This window comes from Uloborus diversus, chromosome 5 (assembly GCF_026930045.1).
Source record: "Uloborus diversus isolate 005 chromosome 5, Udiv.v.3.1, whole genome shotgun sequence".
NCBI classification, from domain to species: domain Eukaryota; kingdom Metazoa; phylum Arthropoda; class Arachnida; order Araneae; family Uloboridae; genus Uloborus; species Uloborus diversus.
In genome coordinates this window covers 164,613,266-164,634,152 of record NC_072735.1, presented here as the reverse complement: position 1 = coordinate 164,634,152, position 20,887 = coordinate 164,613,266, and the positions used below count along the sequence as shown (strand labels likewise).

Genomic DNA, 20,887 nt, shown 5'->3' with positions numbered 1-20,887 from the left:
ATAAATGCACACACTTTAACTTAAAGTGCATAATTTCTTTTTAGATATTCCTATTGCTTTCTTCCCCTCCTTTCCAATGACATCAAACCTTTTAAGGTAACGTAGTTGAAATTGACTTTGAAACCTGATTTTTAAATCTACACTACTTACTGATTTTTAGATCGACACTACTTACGTGTTTAAACGAGTGACCGGACCAGTATTGAAAAAAATCCTCTACCATGCCCGTTGCGTTTTTGGTGTAACCTCCTAGCTTGATCTGTTGCAGTTAATCTGCTTGCTCGATTGGCTCCCGTTTATGTGCAATCCGCTTCCAATAATGAGCGATCCTTTTCTAGCTTTTTTTACTAGTTACCTTTTTTAAAATACACTGTTATCGATTTAGCTGTAGTTTAAATGTTTGCAAGTGTTATTGATCCTTTAAAGCTGTTGTATACACAAGCATCGTTTTTACGTAATTTGTGGATTATCCTCGAATTCGCTTATTCTTGGTTACCGTGCCATCCTCTTCCGCAGATAATCGGGGTTTACTGTATTACAGCCGAACCCCGATTTAAAGAATTCATCGGGACTGAAACTTTTATACGTTAAATCGGGACTATTCGTAATATCGGTGAGAAAAAAAAACACTTACCTTATCTAAAAGCCCTAATAAGCTACTGCACAAAAATATTCATGATTAGAAAAAGTACAGCATTCCACGACTTGTTACACACAAGTTAAGTTGAAATTTTAAAGTTGGGGAATTTGGGGTAAAGTAAAATGGTTAAGATGGCTGAGTTTTTTCAAAATGAACAAATCGAAAGTTTGTTTTGAAAATTAGAGTACACTAAGAAAGAACATTGTGCTTTATAATAAAACTTGCATTGAATCAGTTTTTTTTGGCAGTAAATTTGAGTCTTCAAAAAAAAAAAAAAAAAAGGAAGTTTCTCGCTTTTTTTTTTCATGGGACAAAGTGAAAAATGAAATATTTTCTAATGAAATATTTTCTATTTAATAATAAAACATATTTTTGATCCAAAGAATAAGTAAATGAAAGGTTAAATGAATAAATGAAAAGATAATGAAGCAATAAACGAATAATTTAATGAATAAATCAATTAATATATGAAGAAAAATAAATGAGCGAGTCAAAGAATGAATGAGTAAGAAAATAAGTGAATGAATGAATAAATATATAAGTGAATTATTAAATGATAGAATGTAAATGAATTACTTAATAAATGAAAACATTAGTGATTTATATTAAATGTTTGAGTGAGTAAATGAAACTAATTCACTCTGTCCCATCCACTTTGCCCCGTATGTACTTGACTAATTGTACACTTTATTTAAAATACAAATAATCTTAATATTAATTAAATTAATACTGCATTGAATATTAGGAGGTCTCAATTAATACTTAAAATGTTAATAACAAGAAATTTATCATTTTATAGTAACAAAAATAATTTTAGACATACAACAAAATATTACAATATGAGTATCAATTTTTTAAAATTGGCTGTATTACCAAATGCTTTAATTTTCGGCAGTATTTTTTTCCCGACTGGAATAGACTACCTATGGTACTACAAAGTCAAAATAATACCAGAAAGGTGGAGCTAAAAGTAGAGTAAATATTTCACCACTTCACTTTGCCCCACTTTTTCACTTTGCCTCATGTTCCCCTATTGAGGAGTAGATGTTTAACAATTTCGTTGATACTTGACTCGAAATAGTTCTCTTTCGACTTTATAGAGAGAAGAAAATACTGTGTTATTTACAGCCTGGTGCATGAAATGTGTTCTTAGTTTCCAGGCCATGTGAAGCATTTGAAAAAGTAATAGTTTTAATGGGAGTTTCATTATCGTTTTCTGCATCAGAATCGCTTGTTGCCTCCTCGCCCGTTAAAAAATGGCTGATTCCAAGAAAAGTCTTTTCCTGCTTCGGACAAGATGGATGTATCTTTGGGAAACAATGCAATATTTCCTAACTCAAATGAACCAAAAAAAAAAAAACCGGCTGTTAAAATAATTCGGCAATTCGGGGTTTAGAGGTCTTTGCCTTCATTTTAGTCGGGGGAAAAAGAAAAATTTGCTAAATCGCGAAATTCGTTAAATATCAGATTCGTCAAACTGTTGTCTGACTGTGCGAAATTTTCATTGGGTCCCAAACTTTTGAGAAGGCTGCGTAAATTTCCTTGTCAAGGGTTGACTATAATTTCAAGCATCAAGACAATAATGTGTGTGTGTGTATGATTGAAAAGGGCTTACCATGGGCTCGTCGGTGTTCTTCTGGAACTGGACGAGCCGGACGCGGGTGACGTTCTCCATGTCCGGGTCGTCGCTCCCTCCGGTGATGAGTTCGGGCTCCGGCCCTCCGTTCAGGTACGGTCCGGCCGGCGGAGGAGTGGCCCGGACCGCCTCCTCGCCGTACACCTCGTGCGCCACCACGTCCTGTGTCTGCAGCAGCGCCTGCGCAGAAGAACAGGAAACATTTAACATCGAGATGGCCGATGGGAAACGCGACACATGCTTATCTAACTCTCATTTTTTTATGTTTGAGTTTTTTTTATTATCGGGAACAGTTATTCAGTCAAACATCTATGATGATCCACAAACTTGTAAGGGACGTAGTTTTAGGTGTAGGGGAGGGCGGGGTTAGAAGTTCCGTTTTTTAAACAAACTTAAAATTTGTTATGTAAACTTATTTCTGGAGTTATTGTTATGAGATTAAAATAGGGTAATATGTGCCTGTTTGAGGTTCGGGCCTTTTTTTTTTTTTTTTTTTTGAGTTGTATTTCGTAAGATTTTTTTATTATTAATTTTACAATACCGAAAGTCGAAAAGGAACAACTTGCCCCTTCTTGGGGCTAGTTGTTCCTCGGATGGGGCAAGTTGTTCCGATATTAACACGACGATGTCTAACGACAGTGATTTCAAGATTAACAATGTTTTGAAAAAAGTAATTTGTTAAAGGTATAATTTGTGGTACAAAAATAATTGTTGATGTAAACAAGTGTTTATTTAAAGACTAATAAGCTATATCTTCCGAATAATCAAAATTTTTTTCTTTATCTTAAACAAACTAAATTAATTTTAATGTTTAGCGTTGATGATGAGTTTAAAGGCTTAGTTATTATCCTTTACGTTCAAATACATATATTAAGGTACAGTTAATAAGTACAGAAACATTATAATATATTAACATAGTAAAATACAGTAAGACGATAATAATACAATTAAATAAAATAATCCGGTAATGAAAGCCCTACACAGATTTGACCAGACTAAACTCACAAAAGAGAAGCTGCAGTCTCTGACTAGTGACGGCTAAAAAGTTAAAGCCTAGTGAGATCCATTTGCGAAGGATGTGATCTGTCCAATGCATCAAACATCTGCTTTGTCTGAGCAATATTGAACTGTTTTACCTATTTGAAAACTTTTTCAAATCACCGCAAGGTGGCGTAATCAAGATGTAGAGCTAAGAATATAATTCTTCAAAAATTTCATATTTTCATATCAACGTATGAAAAATATTTCAAACTTCGAAAATTTCCTATTTTTCGACTTCTCTATTGGAAAAATATTTCTGGTGAATCATCGGTGAGAGTCAACATTCTCCAATTTCTGTAGTTTACGGTAACAAATATACACGTATAATATTTATTTTTACGTGTTTTTGTTTACTGTGCAACTGATACGGATGATTAGGGGCAAAAAGTTCCTTGGGGATAGCTGCTCCTTTTTTTGGAGCAAGTTGTTCTTTGGAACAACTAGTTCCACAACGAAGGAACAACTAGCCCCACAAGCACATGTCCTTGAAAAATAAAATTAAAGGTAAGATAACGAAACGTAAATCGCACCAGCGAATACACAAGGATGCACAATCTATATTTGCATGAAAACACCAAGGAACACTAACTGAACACTATCAATTAAAGTTCGTGAAAAAGACCAAAAAGTTCAAAATATTTCAAAAAATGAATCAGTGATGCACGTACTCAGCTTTTAATATACCCGACGCCACTGGTTTGACAAATATGGCTGCCATCGGTGCGCCGCAACATTCCGTTTTGCCAGGTATTTACAAAATACATTTATCTTTTTTCTTCACTGAGCTATTTCCAAGGGGAACAACTTACCCGCGGAATTTTTAGCCTCGCTCTCCCCTACTGTCTTTGACCAATCAGACATGAACAGAAAATAACTTAACTTTTAAAGGAATACTCATCGTAATAAACGTTGTAAATCAATTCAAAGTATTAGTGGATGAGTCACTAGTGAAATTAAGTGCCCCTGTAAAGATTCAGGCATTCAAACAGCAAAGAAAGAATAGCACTAAACATTGCAGTTCAATTCATTATATCAGGAAAAAATTTCAAAGTCTAACCAAGTATCACTCAAACAAATGCTTCAGTCATTCAAATAGCTAAGAACAAAACAGCACTAAGCGTTGCAATTCAGTTCAAAATATTATTAAATGATCCCAAAAGCAAATTAAGTATCACCAGTGGTAGATTTACCATATCGAAAATGTCGCAACTTCAAGGGACCCCCATGACCATAAAGACCCCTTAGGAGTTACAAAAATGCACATCAATGTTTTACATAGTTCCGTGACTGACAAAAAGGGCCCCGAAAATGAATTGCAATGGACCCCAAATTAGTAAATCCATTACCGAGTATCCCTCAAACAAATGTGTAAATCTCATAACAGTACTAAACGTTGCGACATCGATGTCGATGTTTTGGAAACATCGATGTCTTTAACATCGATGTTTTACTTTCGATGTTTTTGGACTATCGATGTTTTGGTTTCGATGTTTTTTCGATGCTGATGTTTTTGCATTTTAATTGAAAATTATCATAAAATTTGCTCCAATTTTCTTGCTAGGTCTAGCCAATTTACTTATAGAGTTGAAAAAAAAAAAAAAAAAAAAAAAAAAATGCACCCGTTTTATAAGCACAATTTTTCTGCGTAGAGGATGATTTTTGGGAAGATCACTACAAGATAGTGGAAGATTAACTAGAGAGTGAAGAAGAGATCAAAGCTATTGGAAGAGCCTGACACTGGAGATCTGGTGCCAGAGCTTGCAGTCTATTTCAAGGCTCCAGTTCTTAAACTAAAGGAAAATCCTATACGTATTTGATAGTGATGGCAACTTCTGTTCAGTTAAAAAGAGATGTTTCTCTGACTGATGAAGTAGTCTGTGAAAAGAGAAATGCCCTTCTGGGGGACAAAGTAAAGAAACTTCCTTTTCTCCAAACTGTCAACACCAATATTCGGGATTACTTATCAATTTCCCTCATCAAGTCGTCCCTCTATTACTTGCAATTTTTGTTTAATTATTAACTAACAGTACAACCCATATTTCTTACTCTTAAAAATAATTGTTAGAGTTAATTTTGTATTTTAAAAATAATTAGCGCAACTTTTTCTCATCATTCAACTGACGGTAAGCGCTATGATATATTTTTCACTTAGATTCTTTTTGATATAAATTTACTTTTAGTTTAATTCAGTTTAAAAATATTTCCTTATTACTATAACTAGTTTGTATTAACCGGTGCTTGTCTTATTATCAGTTTTTGTCCTACTATAATATCAAGATGTTGCGAAATTAATCTTATTTAATTATAATTATGATTTGAGGTTCAGTATTTTCAATATATTCGTCGGGTACGTATTCTTTTGTATTACTTAAATTAGCGTAGTATATTCAAAAATGTATGTTATACATATTTAAAAAGATCGATGTTTTAAAACATCGATGTTTGGAAACGTCAATGTTTTTTAGTCGATGTATCAATACCATCGATGTTTTAATTTCTAACATCGATGTTTTGCCATCGATGTCGCACCTCTAATTCAAAATATTAGTGAATACGCCAAAATCAAATTAGCATCCCTCAATTAAATGCTTCAATCATTCCAAAGGCAAAGAAGTGCAAAGCACTGTATGCCGTTCAGTTATCACTAGCGCACTAGTGCAGCCAGAAATACCTTCTGGATGGGCTTTTTGATGAAAAATACCTTCTGGAGAGGTTTTCGTGATGAAAAATACCTTCTGGAGGGTTTTTTTTTAATGAAAAATTCCTTCTAGAGGGGAGTTTTGAGGAAAAATACCTTCTGGAGGGGATTTTTGATGAAAAATACCTTCTGGAGGGTGCTTTTGGTGAAAAATACCTTCTGCAGGTTGTTTTTTTGATGAAAAATTCCCTACTGGAGGGGGTTTTTTTGATCAAAAATACCTTCTGAAAGAGGTTTTTTTGATCAAAACAGCCCTTTCATATGCATAAACTACTGAATTATACTTTGCATTTATGTTAAAACTAATGGCTCTGGGGTTTTTTTTCACCCCGAAACCCCCCTTCATCGCGCCACTGCACCAGCGGTTTCCTTTATAGCCCGTGGTATAATGGCAAGCTATAGTTGGAGCAACCCTAACCTGGCAGCATTATAATGCTTAGATTAAGACCTACGTAGCCTTCACAATGCTACCAGGTTAGGTTTGCTAGCACTATAGCTGTTTCTCTCTTTTTTTTAATACTATTTTACTATTAAACCTCATTACAATTATTTCGTTCTCACACGATCTGAAATACAGACCGAAATAGATTTTTTAACAGTGGAGAATATTTTTCCCACTGACAAGTAAAATTGCTGAGTGTGATTTTAAATGTTTTTTTTTTTTCAGTCATTTCGGTTGAAAGAGTTATCTAGAGTTTGTCTTTTCGTACGTATCAATTTAATTTTTTGAGAAATATTTCTGCCGCTAAAACAGCAAGTACATGTTAAAGTTTCTGCGTATGTGCAAACTTTACGATGCTGTTCAAGATAACCTTCGAAACAAGCCAAAGGAAGAACTCTGAAAATTCCCGTAAAGTTTTACAGCGCTGTTCCTAAAATTTTGACCTCCTGAGTACAAAACTTCATCACCGTAAGTGAGATAATTTCACCTGTACATTGCAACGTGACACAGTTTTTTAAAACAGTAGAAATTTGAAGCTTGCATAACTGATGACTGAAACAAAAATTTGCCTTCAGAGGCACCTCGAACTTAAATTTTTGGAAGGGTAGAAACTCAAAATTTGCCAAATGGAATTCCAAATTTTTCCGAATAACTAATTTTGCCGAATAAGGAATTATTTGGGAAGTCATAGTGACCTCCCAACGGGGCGCCCCTGTTTGTCATCATTCAAAATTATTTCAATAATACAAACCATTCCCATAAATTATTCCTCAATCCTTTTAAAAATCTATTTTGTTTCATTCTCACTTAAGCCATTTTGAAAAGACAATTTTTTTTGCCAGTTTTTATTTTTGCACTGATGCACTTTGTTCTGTTTAGTGCTCAAAATATTTCAACAGTTAAAATAGTGTGAGAGAGAGAAAAAAAATGAATGTATGTCTTCCGGAGCAAATTGCTTAACGTAATAAAATAGCTTAAAGCCCATAAAACTATGATCTGTCGTAAATCCTTAAGTTCATAAAATTCCAGCACGGGCCTTCTTGTGCTTTACGGACACAATGACATAAAGAGGCGCTAGCAGCGTAACGGCTTCTGTGGTTGGTAACTTAATCTTACCGAAGAAAGTTTTATGGTCTCTTGTTAGAACGAAGTGGCTTTGGTCGCAGAAATTAGTCGGCATCACGGTTTCATAATTTTAATGGAGATACTCTTTTATGTGTATTTGTGCTTTTTTGACTCTTGTGTGTTGGGCTCGTAAATGTGTCAAGGCTGGATGTTTTAAATGGGTTAGCTAAATAAAGAGTCTTGTTCCGGATGCCTCTGCATATCTGTAAATTTGTCAGCAGACTTTTATTTTGAGTTAAAAATTGTAGACTCTCATTTTTTCAAGAAACATTATATCGCTCTCCATCTTAATTAATTAATAATCAAATACTACAATTACTCAAACTTTTAGGATATTTCATAACTACTGGTTACTTTTCGCACTTAACTCAATGGTGAAAATTAAAGTTGTAAAACTTTTGTCGACATAGGTAAATTTTAAAAATATGGCAACATTGAAAATCTATACAACGCTGGTGGACAATTGCTAAGGACGGGTGGCGTTAGTAACTACAAAGTGGAAGGCAAGGAAATATGGAAATTAGCATAGGTGCGGGATACAGTAAGGCGTATATGTGCATGCAACTTTATGGTTCACGACGTTGTTCGTCACCTGAGAGCGTTGATAAGGGATATGAAGGATTTGACACGTGAGAACCGTTGTTGTTCTAAGGCAGGACCTAAGACAGGAAAAATCAATGGACACCCTTGAAATTTTCAGTTTGTCTTCCTGACATCACTAAGATGATTTTACGGGTAGCCGACTATTGTCAAGGTTGAAGTAGAACCAAAAAAAAAAAAAAAAAATCACATGTTGCCAGGGAGTAAAACGTCAGTCATAGTACTGTGGAAATTATTTCAAACAAATGGAATATGTAGCAAACGTCACAGGAAAAGTCGTGTACGCAGTACGACGTCAGCAGAAAATAGATACAGTGCTAGCAACAAAAAAGAAACGGCGCAACACAGCTACTGAGGAAGCGAAGTTATTTTTTGCTGCTTCTGGCAAGTAAATATCCCGAAAAACTCTAGTCAGACGTTTGCATGCAGTAGGACTATTCTCTCGTCAGCTTGTTTTGTACATTCGATTGTCAACAAGTCAGCGTTTGACCCGTTTGTAATGGTGTCGTCAGCATCGCAATTGGAGAGAAGTCGACTGGACTTGTATATTATTCTCAGATGAAAGCAGGATAAGCCTGTGGTGAGATTGTGGACGACAACTGATCTGGCGTGATAGTGGTACTGGATACCGGCCGGCAAACATTACAGAAGAGGACCAATATCCTTCAAGTACTGTCTTGGTGTGTCTGGGATTAGGATCAATTTCCGTACGTCGCGTTCCTCATGTGCTTCCAAAAGAGACTATGGCTGACCAGCGATACATTAATTTTGTTCTGTTGCCTCATGTTCACATGTTTCGTGGTGCTGTGGGTGATAAACTTGTTTTCATGGATGACAATTCAACATGTCATCAAACAGGCGCTCTCCAGAAGTGTCAAGAGAGCGAGAGCATTCAACCCATTGGATGGCCAGTAGGTTTTCTCGATCTGAATCCCATTGAAAATGTTTGGAATGCTTTAGGAAAGAGTTTTTCTAGTTGATAATTCCCTCCAATGAACAAGGACACCCTGTATGACTGACAGAGGGATGAGGTAAATTACCCCAACAGCTGTTGGATAATGTTGTACTAAGCATGACACGACGTGTTACTTTTACGTATTGAAAAGAAAACGACAGTTTTGTCCTTGAACACTTTTTAAAGCCTTCTGAATTTCAGAGCACAATAAATTATCTTTATTGTAATGTTCTAGCATTCTGGCATTAGTTTATTTCACTTGCCATTCAATCATGTCTACTTTTTTTACGCGCTGCATAGCCCTTTGTGATCCATCCTTAGCAATTGTCCACCAGTGTAATAAAACCTGTGAGCGTCCGTCTGTGTGTTTGTAACTCTATCTCCTGCGGAGCGTCAATATATACCAAGGCAATACTGACACTGTTGAATGCAGGAACTCAAGGGGAAGCCATTCTGCCCTGTCTCATCCGCAAAAATTTAAGGGGCTGGATATATGAATTGATAAAAACAGACAACAGGACATTTAGGGGAAAAAGCATTAAAATCACCAATTGCGACATTGAGCCATCAAAGGTGCCAAACCTCCAAGCATTATTTATATGCAGTGCTGTAGTTTAGGGTGGGGGACGCCGTCAACCAAAATACTTGGTTGTTATTGTAAAAATAATGCAAATGTAATGTTTTGATCACCTTTTCCTTTGGTGAATTCCCACGAACAACAAAGTGTGTTTCATTAAATATTTGTTTTGTTTCCAACTAAGCCGCCACGCACTAGTGAAGTAAAGTACTTTTGCGCTAGTATTGTGGAAGGAAGGAACAATTAATTCGGATATCCGACCAATAATAATAAGCATGTTTTGAAAATCATTTGAGATACTCCACTGATGTCGCCAATGAAGCCACACATAAATGTAGCAAAAATGAAACAAAAACGTTGACTTGAAAATGACTGCATTGTCATCAGTTGCTGTTGGTCTTTTCAGCATAAAACAGAAACATTGACGTGGATTGCGAATGGAAGTTTCTCATAAATTATCAAACATTGGCAGTAAATTTGATGCTAAATTCAGTGTCAGTTTGCCGAGATTAGAGCTCTAGTCAATGTCGGGAGTTTTACAAACAATCTTTGTAAAACTGTCTTGTCTGCATCGGTTCACAGTACTGTAGAAATCTCACTCCAGTAACATTTCAATGCTCACAAAAGTTTTTTTCCTACCCATTTCAATTTATTTTCAATGGATCAATAGTAATTAAGTTATTAAGCATTTACATTTAAACTGAAACTCACAACAAGTATTGAAATATGTTTATTATTTTGGTGTTGTAGTTATTTTTTGAAAGTTTGCCAATTCTCATAGTTGGCTAGCGCGTGAAGTGAAAAACAGCTATTCAGCGCAACATCGAGCACAAATTTTTATTTTAAACTGCCCCACTCATACTTTGATAGTTTTATTGTATTCGTTGGTATGAAATGGAAGATACACTCCAAGACAGAGTTATCCAAAGTTATGTAAAAAATTATAAAACCATTTAAAATTAATTACTAATGTTATTCAAAGCTCACTTGCTACTTCAAGTTTATAACAAGTTACTAACAAGTTTTCTTTGGGTTATGCCAGAAATGTAACGAAAAATAAATTATTTGAATAGAATTGCTGAAATTTTAAAGCAAAAAAATTAAGCTCCAAAACGTTTAATGTCCTATTTTCAGTTTATAGCGCAAGACTTTTTCATTTGCTATCCTTGCATAGAATATTACAACTTAAGAAAAGAGATTTAAACACCTTCAAATGAAAATTCACAATCCCGGTAGCGGAAACAGCGCGACGCAGCGACGTATACCGCAGATTATTTCTTAGTAGAGAGAGAAATAAATCTAAAGTTTGTAAAGAAAAAAAAAAACCTTAAACTCCATCGAGCGAAGATTTGTACCGCATTTTTAGGATATAGTCCCTAGGTAACTTGTAGGGTAATGTGGGGCAAATAGTAAAGATGACTGAGGTTTTTCAAAATGAACAAATTGGAAATTTGTTTTGAGATTTACGGTACAAAAGAAAGAACATTTAATTTAAAAAAAACCTTGGATTGAAATGTTTTTTTTTTAAATTTTTTGGCAGTAAATTTGCGTCTTCAGGAAAAAAAAGGGGAAAACTCTGATTTTTTTTCCCATTTGGCAAATTGAAAAATAAAATTTTTCTCGAATGAAATATTTCCTATTCGACTAAAAAAAATTTTTTTTTGAACAAATGAATAAGTAAACAAAAATTTTAATGAATAAACGAAAAGATATTGAAACAATGTATGAAAAATTAAATAAAAAAATTAATTTACACATGAAGAAAAATGAATGAGTAAAAGAGCGAATGAATAAGAAAATAAGTGTATAAATGAATGAATAAGAAAATAACTGTATAAATGAATGAATAAGTGAATTACTAAATTAAGGAATGTAAATAAAGTAATTATAAATGAATGAATACGTAAGTGATTTACTAAATAATTGAGTGAGTAAATAAAACAAACCGAAAATGTTAATAACAAGAACTTTATCATTTTGTAAAACCAAAAATAATTTTTGACTTGGAACAACATTTTACAAAATGAGTATCAATTTCTGAAAATTGCCAGTGTTATCAAATGCTTTAATCTTCGGTAGTATTTTCTTCCCGACTGGAATCGACTACATGTGCTACTATATATAGTTAAAATATTACCTATAGGTGTTGCTAAAAGCAGAGTAAATATTTCACCATTTCACTTTGCCCCACATTCCCCTACTTGTATTTCTAAAGCTAAGCATTTTATTTTGAAGCACTAGAAAATCGTCCATAAAGGCACGACGGATGAAAATTGCTTCTGCATTTGAAGTTACCTTTAAAGACTGTACGTTAATTACCATTCGGGCCAACAGCGTTATTATAACATTAATTACAACTGTTGTTAATATAAATAAAGCTATCAATAATTCTTCAAAATATAAAAAATTAAGAAATTACGCTCCTGCATGAGCATACGCCCCCCTTATTTCTTTCTTGTATTCATTTGCAATTCCTCTCATAGGAGTCAAGATTGCGACTAGTTCAAAGTTAGATTACGAAACAAGCTAAAAGCAGGAAAAAGTTTAACCAATTCTTAAAGTCTCAACAAAAAACCTTTTTCCTATTTTAACATGCAAACCGAGTCGTTATAGGGCACGAATACTTGCGTCTACGATAGCTTAATGCAGTTCTAAATGGCAACGATTTTACCTCGCTGCTCAAAAAAGAAGCGTTCTTTTTACGTGGAATTACAGATTCTGTTTCGTTACGCAAAACGTGGTCATTTACATCTGCGCTGCGTTGCCAATGTACTGCAATGTCGCCACAGAAAACATTTCGAGAAAATTGTTTTCTATTCGGGTAGCGTTCTTCGAAATTTTTACTCCCAGACGGATAATTATTTATTGTTAAAAGAAAAGTTCAGTAAACGTTAAACTGACGGTTACAATTTTATTTTATTGCTATTCTCGAACATATGGTCATTCTCGCAAAACGTTATAATTCCAAAAATTAATATTAAGAAGAAACGAGCTGATGAGCATCACGACTTCTTTTTACACCAATTCAAAGTTATTTCCCTATTATTGGCAATTTTAATGTGATTCAATAGTTAAATCTCAAAATATCACCAACAATGCCCAAATTAAAACCAGATTTAAAAAAAAAATTGTCGCCAAGTTGGCGACAAAACTTGACGACTAAAAGCATAGCGATACATTGCCAACTGTTTGCATAAATTATAACACCACTTGTGTTTGCATTGAAATTAACATTGATCTCCCCCCAAAAAGGTTTAAAAGACCCCCTTTGGAACATCCGAATGCAACCAAAAAGGGAGGTGCACAACTAGACCCCACTAGGAGCTACGTACCAAATTTCAACTTTCTAGGACATACCGTTCTTGAGTTATGCGACATACATACGCACATCCGCAAATACGCACATACATATATACGTACATACGGACGTCACGAGAAAAGTCATTGTAATTAACTTGGGGAATGTCAAAATGGATACTTCGGGTGTCTATACGTTCTTAGGTACTTATCCGCGTGTGATCGGGTTGAAAAAAAAAAAAAAAAAAAAAAAAAAAAAACTCACCATTAATTTGGGGGTGAGCAAAATGGAAACTAAGGCCGATTTTTGAGTGAAATTTTTTTCGCGAATACAATACCTCCTTTTTTGTAAAAGGAAATAAAAAGATACATATCCTTTTTTCTACACATTGTTTAGCTTAACTACTTCTAGCTAAAAACTATTGAATTCATTGAAATTTGCACACTCTTTACTTGGTAAGTAACTACATTTATTTACTGTCTATTAAAGATGTATTTTTTTCTCTGTAGTAACAGCTTCATGCATAGCAGTTAATAATTGTTACTAAAGGTCTAATAAATTTTAAATGAAAAACTAAATTAAAAAAAAATGACTTCTCACGTACAAAAGGGGAGTTTTTGAAATATAAAAAAGAAAAAAAATGGATTGGTGTTTTAAGCTCTTATACAGACCTTTTGAAAACATTGAAATTGGAACAACTTCCTTTTTGCAGCAAGCTCTTCAATTGTGTTGATTTTTAAAACTTGACTATTCGTGACTGGACACTATAACAACAATAATGAAGACATTCTGAGAGTTTCAAGTGTTTCCAAACAACTGTATAGGCCTCCTCATTATGTGAAGATGATATCGTGAAGAAAGTTTTTTGAGCAATCACGATTGCTTATTGTTTTTATTTAACCTCCTTGATGTCTGGTCCCTTTTTCATAATGGACCAGGGGCCTCTGCAGCACCACTGTCCACCGGAGGACGGAGCGGCTCCTCTGGTCCTAGCCTCCACTAGCAGCACTGTCCACCGGAATCCCCTCCTCCTAGGCGGTGGCGTCCATGTCCTGCATAAGCACACTCCTACATACATACATACACGTCTACACACAAACAAGTCCTCACACGCATACACACACGTAACCGCCCAGGAGGAGGGGCAGGTTTGGGAGGAGATGAGTCGCTTCTAGAAACAATAGCCTCAAATGAGTAGGGTTCAGTTGCAACTCGTGATTGCGGAAAACATAATTCGAATTCAAAGTGTCAGAATTCAAATTAGATATATATATACACACACACAGATATATATATATATATATATATATATATATATATATATATATATATATATATATATATATATATATATATATATATATATATATATATATATATATATATATATGTATTAATGGCTTTTTTTAATTAAGTGATTTTACATTTTCTTCTACAGCTGGTTTGCAAATGATAAGTAACTTGCAGCAAGTGGCAGTCAGTTACCGCCCCTAAGCCAGGGCTAAGGCAGAACTAGTACATGCAATGCACCAGACAGCCCGGTTATCTCACATCCAGACACTGCAGCTTCGTTCTTATTAAAACTCCACAGTGAAATATACATGGAGTAGTGAATAACCGAGCTGGAGGCAGATGCCACCTCATTGAAGCTGAGAGTACCAACAAACTGGTAGATACAAACAGTAAATTTATTTCACCAGCAAGTGTCCGCAGCATCGGTTCGACTCATCAACTGAAGGCAAAGCAAGTATATTGCTTTGTATTGCTTTGTATTCTGCAAGTATTTGCTTAGCAATATACAGGGTTTGCCCGGAAAGTAATAGGACTGAGTCGATTGAAAAAAATTACTGAGCCAATTGTTACAATTCTTTAAAAACTTTCAAAATTGGCTCCTTCTGCGAGGATGCAGCGCTGCCAGCATGATTTCCAAGCATTAAAGGCGTCACGGTAGGCATTCTCCGGAATAGCCTTGAGATCCGCGGTGCATGCTGCTTGGATCCACTCTGTCGTCTCAAAATGCTTGCCCTTCATCGGCCTTTTCAGGCGGGGAAACAAAAAAAAAAGTCCGGGGGGCCACATCTGGGCTGTAGGGCGGCTACGGAAGCGTTGAGATGCCGGCCTTGGTCAGGTAGCTGTTCGTCGTCAGTGAGCACTTTTGGGACCAACTTCGCGCACACCTTGACCATGTTCAAATGCACCGTCATAAAACCATGAACCTCAGATTTTGGTAAATTTAACATTTGGGCAATTAAACGAATACTTAGTCGACGGTCTCAGTTCAAAACTTTGCGCACACGAGTCACATTGCCGGTGTTTGTCGAAGTCGAAAGTCTTCCAGCACGGTCTTCATCGGAGACCTCTTCCCGGCCTGCCAAAAAGACCTGGTGCCACCGAAACACACCACTTCTTGCTAAAGCAACATCTGGGTAAGCCTGCTTGATCATATCAAACGTCTCTGTCGCAGATTTACCGGGTTTGACACGGAATTTAATCGCACACCTCTGCTCTAACGAACGCTGCATTTTCGGCTTGCACCACTCACAGAAACACGTCGAGCGAAAATGCCTGTCCTGACTCTCCAGGTGCTCGGAGACAATCGACTAGTCGCTCGTTCGTTAGCTAGGAACGTCCTCTGCCGAATCCAGCCGGCGCGTGCACGCTCCGAAGTACAGTCACGGCGGAAAAAAATCAGTCCTATTACTTTCCGGACAAACCCTGTACTTTCCCACACATTGCTAAGTAACTAGTTTCAACTAAAGTTGGGGTAAACCTAACCCGGCAGCAGTGTGAAGGCTGCGCGGATCCTAATCAAAGCATTATAACGCTGCCAGATTAGCGATAGTTTTGTTCTAACGATAGTTTAATTCGTCATATGGAAGGTATACTAAAAGCATTAAGTTAGGAATTTCACTTCCTCTACTGTTTTGATGTAAAATTTAGGTACTATTTCCAACCACCCCATGCATGCTGTGCTCTAAGGTAAATTGGAAATAACAAAGTTGGTCATCATTCTAGTTCTTATGGCAGAATAAATTTTCAAGTTACACTTTTGTGAATTTTACATTGCCTTCGAGCATAATTTAATAAATTACTCTTATTTACACGAATTTTCTGTGTGTTTTTTCTTTTTAAATGGTGTCAAATTGCATTTGGGGGATTCAGTTGATCGCATGCAACCTATGAGACGCAGATTGAATATCGTTGATGTAGAACTGGTTAAACTGATCGTGTATATAGCGGTTTTCTCGCTAGACCAACCTTATAGGGGAAGTAATTATTGCTTCCATCATTTACCCTTAATCTCTAAGGCAAATGGAAACACAGAAAGGTAAATGTAAACATGACTTCATTTGCTAGCAAACATCCATTTAGTCAAATTTTTCTCACCCAAATACTCACAGAAAATGTAGTTTCAGTACAATGCACAGAATTTTATCCCTCAGTTCATCCAAGAGGAAGGGAAGGCTCTTAACCCGAAACATTGAAATTCTGTTTCCTTTCACGCCAACTAACCCTGCATGACATTTTACTAACGAATTTTAGGAGATTTGCAATTATTTAGAAACTGATTTGTATACTACTTTCATTTTGACATCAGAGCAAAACTTTTGCAATTAGACAGCGACAATAATTAATGAACTGTTCCTTGGCATGTTAAATATTATTCCATGAGCTAACTATTTTAGAATCTTATCAAAGAAATGAACATTTATCTTTAGTTAAGATTTTAATCTATATTTAAGCACCTGAAATTAATTCTAGAAAATTTTGATTTACTTCTTCAAAAAAAAAAAAAACTTCCCGTTAAACGTAACGCACATTTTTCTGCAATGTAATACAATTATTATTTAGAATTAAACTGGATGATTTAATCCATCTACTAACATTCAGTAAAATCGTGCTCGAATCGAAAATTTGATTTATTCCGGAACGAAGAATTAATGATTCACTAAACTTTTCAACTGTTCCCTCTCTTATTTGATTAATGAATATATTATTAACATTTTCAGGCTTAACTAAAATTTTCTCTACTTCCTCCCTCCTCATGATAAGTGGATCTAAAATTCCATGTAAATGGTATTCAATTTCCTGAATTACGATGTCGTTGCCAAGATAATATTAATCTTTTGCTAATATTGCAGTTAAGGCTGATTTACTCTATTAGCTAACTTATTTCGGTCATTCAAGTGAACTTCTTTGTTCCTATGAAATAAAAAAATATTTTTTTCTATGAAAAAAAAAATCTTTATTTTATTTGAATATCGTTCCACGCACATAAAAATTTATTTCATGATTAGATGAAGACTTTTGTTTTCTACTTTGCATTTAAATTACCCTAAGGCTTCTTCTAACTCATAAGAGGTGACTTTAATGAGTTTTCCTTTCTTATTTGCTTACATTTCGTTTTCATTTCATTTTTAGTATTTTTTGTGCATTATTTTTGGTTTCGTAAAGAATACAAGTTTGTAATATGTTTATTCCATACTTTCATCTGCCGTTTTTGTATGCGGTTATTTGAAATAAACTTATTTTCTTTTGTGTGTATCATCTGTATTTATTTTCCTCATGTATAAGATTTAACTTATCCTGTAGAAGCCCACTTATTTTTCTGACGTTTTGGCATACGAAGACTTTAATAATACTTTATTTTTGCTTTTCCCAAAATATATCATGATTGCTACAGCAGAAAGATTACGGCATAAAAACCGAACAAATTTCCTAGACATTTCCTTAAAAAGGGGGTTACATAATAGTTTAAAATTTCACGCTCGAAAGACCGATAAATGTAACTTTTTGGTTCTTGCGTCAATCTGACCTAAGCAACGCACAGAGTGTGATGGAAGTGAAAAACCAACGTAAATCAAGCACAAAATCTGAGAAAATAACGCATATAGCTATTTCAAAGCTGCAATGGAGCCTCTTCATCAATGCAAAAAACTCAAACATACAACAAGACTCTCTCAGCTTTCTTGTTGTGTGGTTGAGTTTTTTGGCACTGATGAAGAGGCTCCACTGAAACCATGAAATAGCTACATGCTGTATTTTCTTGAGATTTTGTGCTTTATTAACGTTGGTTTTTCACTTTCATCATATTTTAACACTTCCCGAAGCTAAGAAAGTGCCCGCAGGCTTTCTCAAGAATCTAAGACGCACGTCGTAGCGTCGTGCTGTTTCTGATTTCTGCTTATGAAGCCCAAATAAAATCAAATTAACTCACCCGCTCGCATAAAAAATATCAACAAACGAATAACCAAAAGAAATAAAAAGCATTAAAAAAAAAATCGACTATCGATCCGACACGACATTTTCAAAGCTCAAAACAAAAGAACGTTAAAAGATGTGAATGAAAAAAAAAAGAGCAGACGATATTTTACTTTTAACAGATGATGAAAAATAAGCAATAATAACAAAAGGAGGAAACTGGCAACAAAAGCAAATCTCTTCGTAAAATATGGCGGACATCATAATCGGTTCCCAATAAATAAATAGCAGAGCGCATCATATCCCTCCCACTAAATCTTTTCACTGGCGGAGGAAGAGAAAGTAGGGCATTGTGAGAGAGGCATGCTTAAGGATATACTTTTGGTATAATCTTACAGATATTGAACAAGCCTCCGTTTTGAGTGATGAATATGAGGAGAATAAGAGACAAGGATCTCGTAAGAAAGAGAAAAAAAAAAAATCATGACAGGACAAAAAGTAAAGCAAATGGCCCAAGTTTAAAGTTGGAACTGGATGACTGGAGTTTTTGTGCGTGGGTCTTTAAGTAGAAAAAAAAGTTCCATACTCATTATTACAGATGTCTATATATATATATATATATATATATATATATATAATATATATATATATATATATATATATATATATATATATATATATATATATATATATATATATATATATATATATATAAAGGAAAGAAAAGATTCTTTTAAAAACTTTTTATTAGCTATTTACTATTTATTATGCTCACTCTGTCATTGGCATTGAGAAAAGAAACTAAATAGAGAGGCCCTGCTATTCGCAACTCCAGAGCTCGAATACGCTACCCCTTGCGATGATTAACAATACTAAAAAAAGGTAAAACATTCCATTCCACGTGTTTTCTTTGACGTAAATTACAGGCTTCAGACAGTTTGTGATGTAATGTAATTTCAGCAGAATAGAAAAGAAAGCTTCCTACAAACACGATGAAAAATCACTGTCATTCACTAAGCGTCAAAGCAAGTTATAAGTTACTACATTTGTTTGTTTTACCTTTTTTCATCCGCCATTGGACAGTGGCTGCAGCGACCCCTATAGTTTACTAGAGTTGCGAATACTAAGAAATTGAAGTCGGAAGTTGCACAGATGTATCCCAAGATCCTTTGCTTCTTGCTAAATATCTTGAGACGCATTTTGGTTCAAAACATTACATTACTAAAACTCAATTGGTAGTTAATTTAAACCAATGCACTGGACATCAGTAGATCACGATTAATACTTAAAATTTTAATCACATGAACTATATCATTTCATAATAACAAAAAATAGTTTTGAAACACCACAAAATATTACGGTATATACAGTAAAATATTACAGTATATGTAAAATTTTTTGAAAATGACTTAATATTTGGAGCTATTTAGTTTTTGATTGGAATCAACTATATGTTTAGGAACTTAGTTAGAACAGTGCTAAATAGGTGGCGCTGCAAACTGTAAAAGTTATTTTACCATTTTGCTTTGTCCCACTATTTCACTTCTCCCATATTCTCTTACTTCTTTACATTTATTACTCAATGTTTTGAGAAACAATTTAAAACACTAGCTTAACAATAGTTTTTGATTGGAATCAACTATATGTTTAGGAACTTAGTTAGAACAATGCTAAATAGGTGGCGCTGAAAACTGTAAAAGTTATTTTATCATTTTGCTTTGTCCCACTATTTCACTTCCCCCATATTCTAATACTTATTTACATTTATTAATCGATGTTTTGAGAAACAATTTAAAAGACTAGCTTAGCAATTTAAACGCAATATAGTTCGTTTTTCAAAATGCAAATTTTGTCGAGAAATAATCCATTTAGGAATACTCAGAAAAGCATTTTTGAAAACAGTACACGGATTTTTCTTTGGAGTAATTTAAGAAAGATTAAGAAATTTCAAACAAATGTTTTAGAAGTAAGAATTGAGCATATAAAAGCTGTTTGTAGGAAATAATGCGCGTATGAGGAAATGAAAGAATAGATATATGATTTAATTCGTAGCTCAATACGTCATTGGTGTTTTGAATTTTATTTTATTTCCAACTACCATCAGATTATTTCAATATTTTTCGTCCGACATAAATGTAGAAAATAGTAATACAAAAAGCCAATATTTTTTTAAATAAATATAAGAAAGCGAAAATGAACGCACACAGTTTAATAATTTTATGGGTCTGCTCAACATTTTATTTGTCCGTTTCAGTTATGAAACCTCAAATTTAGTGTATGGAAGCCAATTTGTTTGACAAAAGTAGAAAAAAACGAAACTAGCATGTTTCTTTCGCAGAAACGTCTTTTTCTAGCGAGCTGAATACTTAAATGAGCCTTGATATTCATTCCGCACAAAACAATGCATGACAAACTTTTTCACAGAAAGAAAATCGTGCAGGGTAGAAGTTTTCTTTAATGATTGGCAAAATGGCACTGTGGCGTGTTGGTAGTATGTGTGGCCTGCTGAGTGGTAAAGCAAGAAGTTACCAGGGGTAAACTTAACATTTTATTTACACAGCTATTTACAAGATTTAGACAAATACTATTGATTCGTAGCTAGACAGATATCTGGAGAGCCAGAAAGCATGACTGACCTCTCCAAAGTTTTTTATCGTTCTCCTCGTTTCCAAG

General features: G+C 34.6%; 1 protein-coding gene across 1 annotated transcript in view; it reads right to left on the bottom strand.

The window, feature by feature from the left end:
* Positions 1 to 20,887, bottom strand: part of LOC129223244 (peripheral plasma membrane protein CASK-like) — a 166,874-nt gene that overhangs the window by 42,543 nt on the left and 103,444 nt on the right. Inside the window, exon 3 of the mRNA XM_054857809.1 lies at positions 2,256 to 2,456. Within this exon, the coding sequence (XP_054713784.1) occupies positions 2,256 to 2,456 (201 nt within the window). The remainder of the gene's footprint in view (positions 1 to 2,255; positions 2,457 to 20,887) is intronic.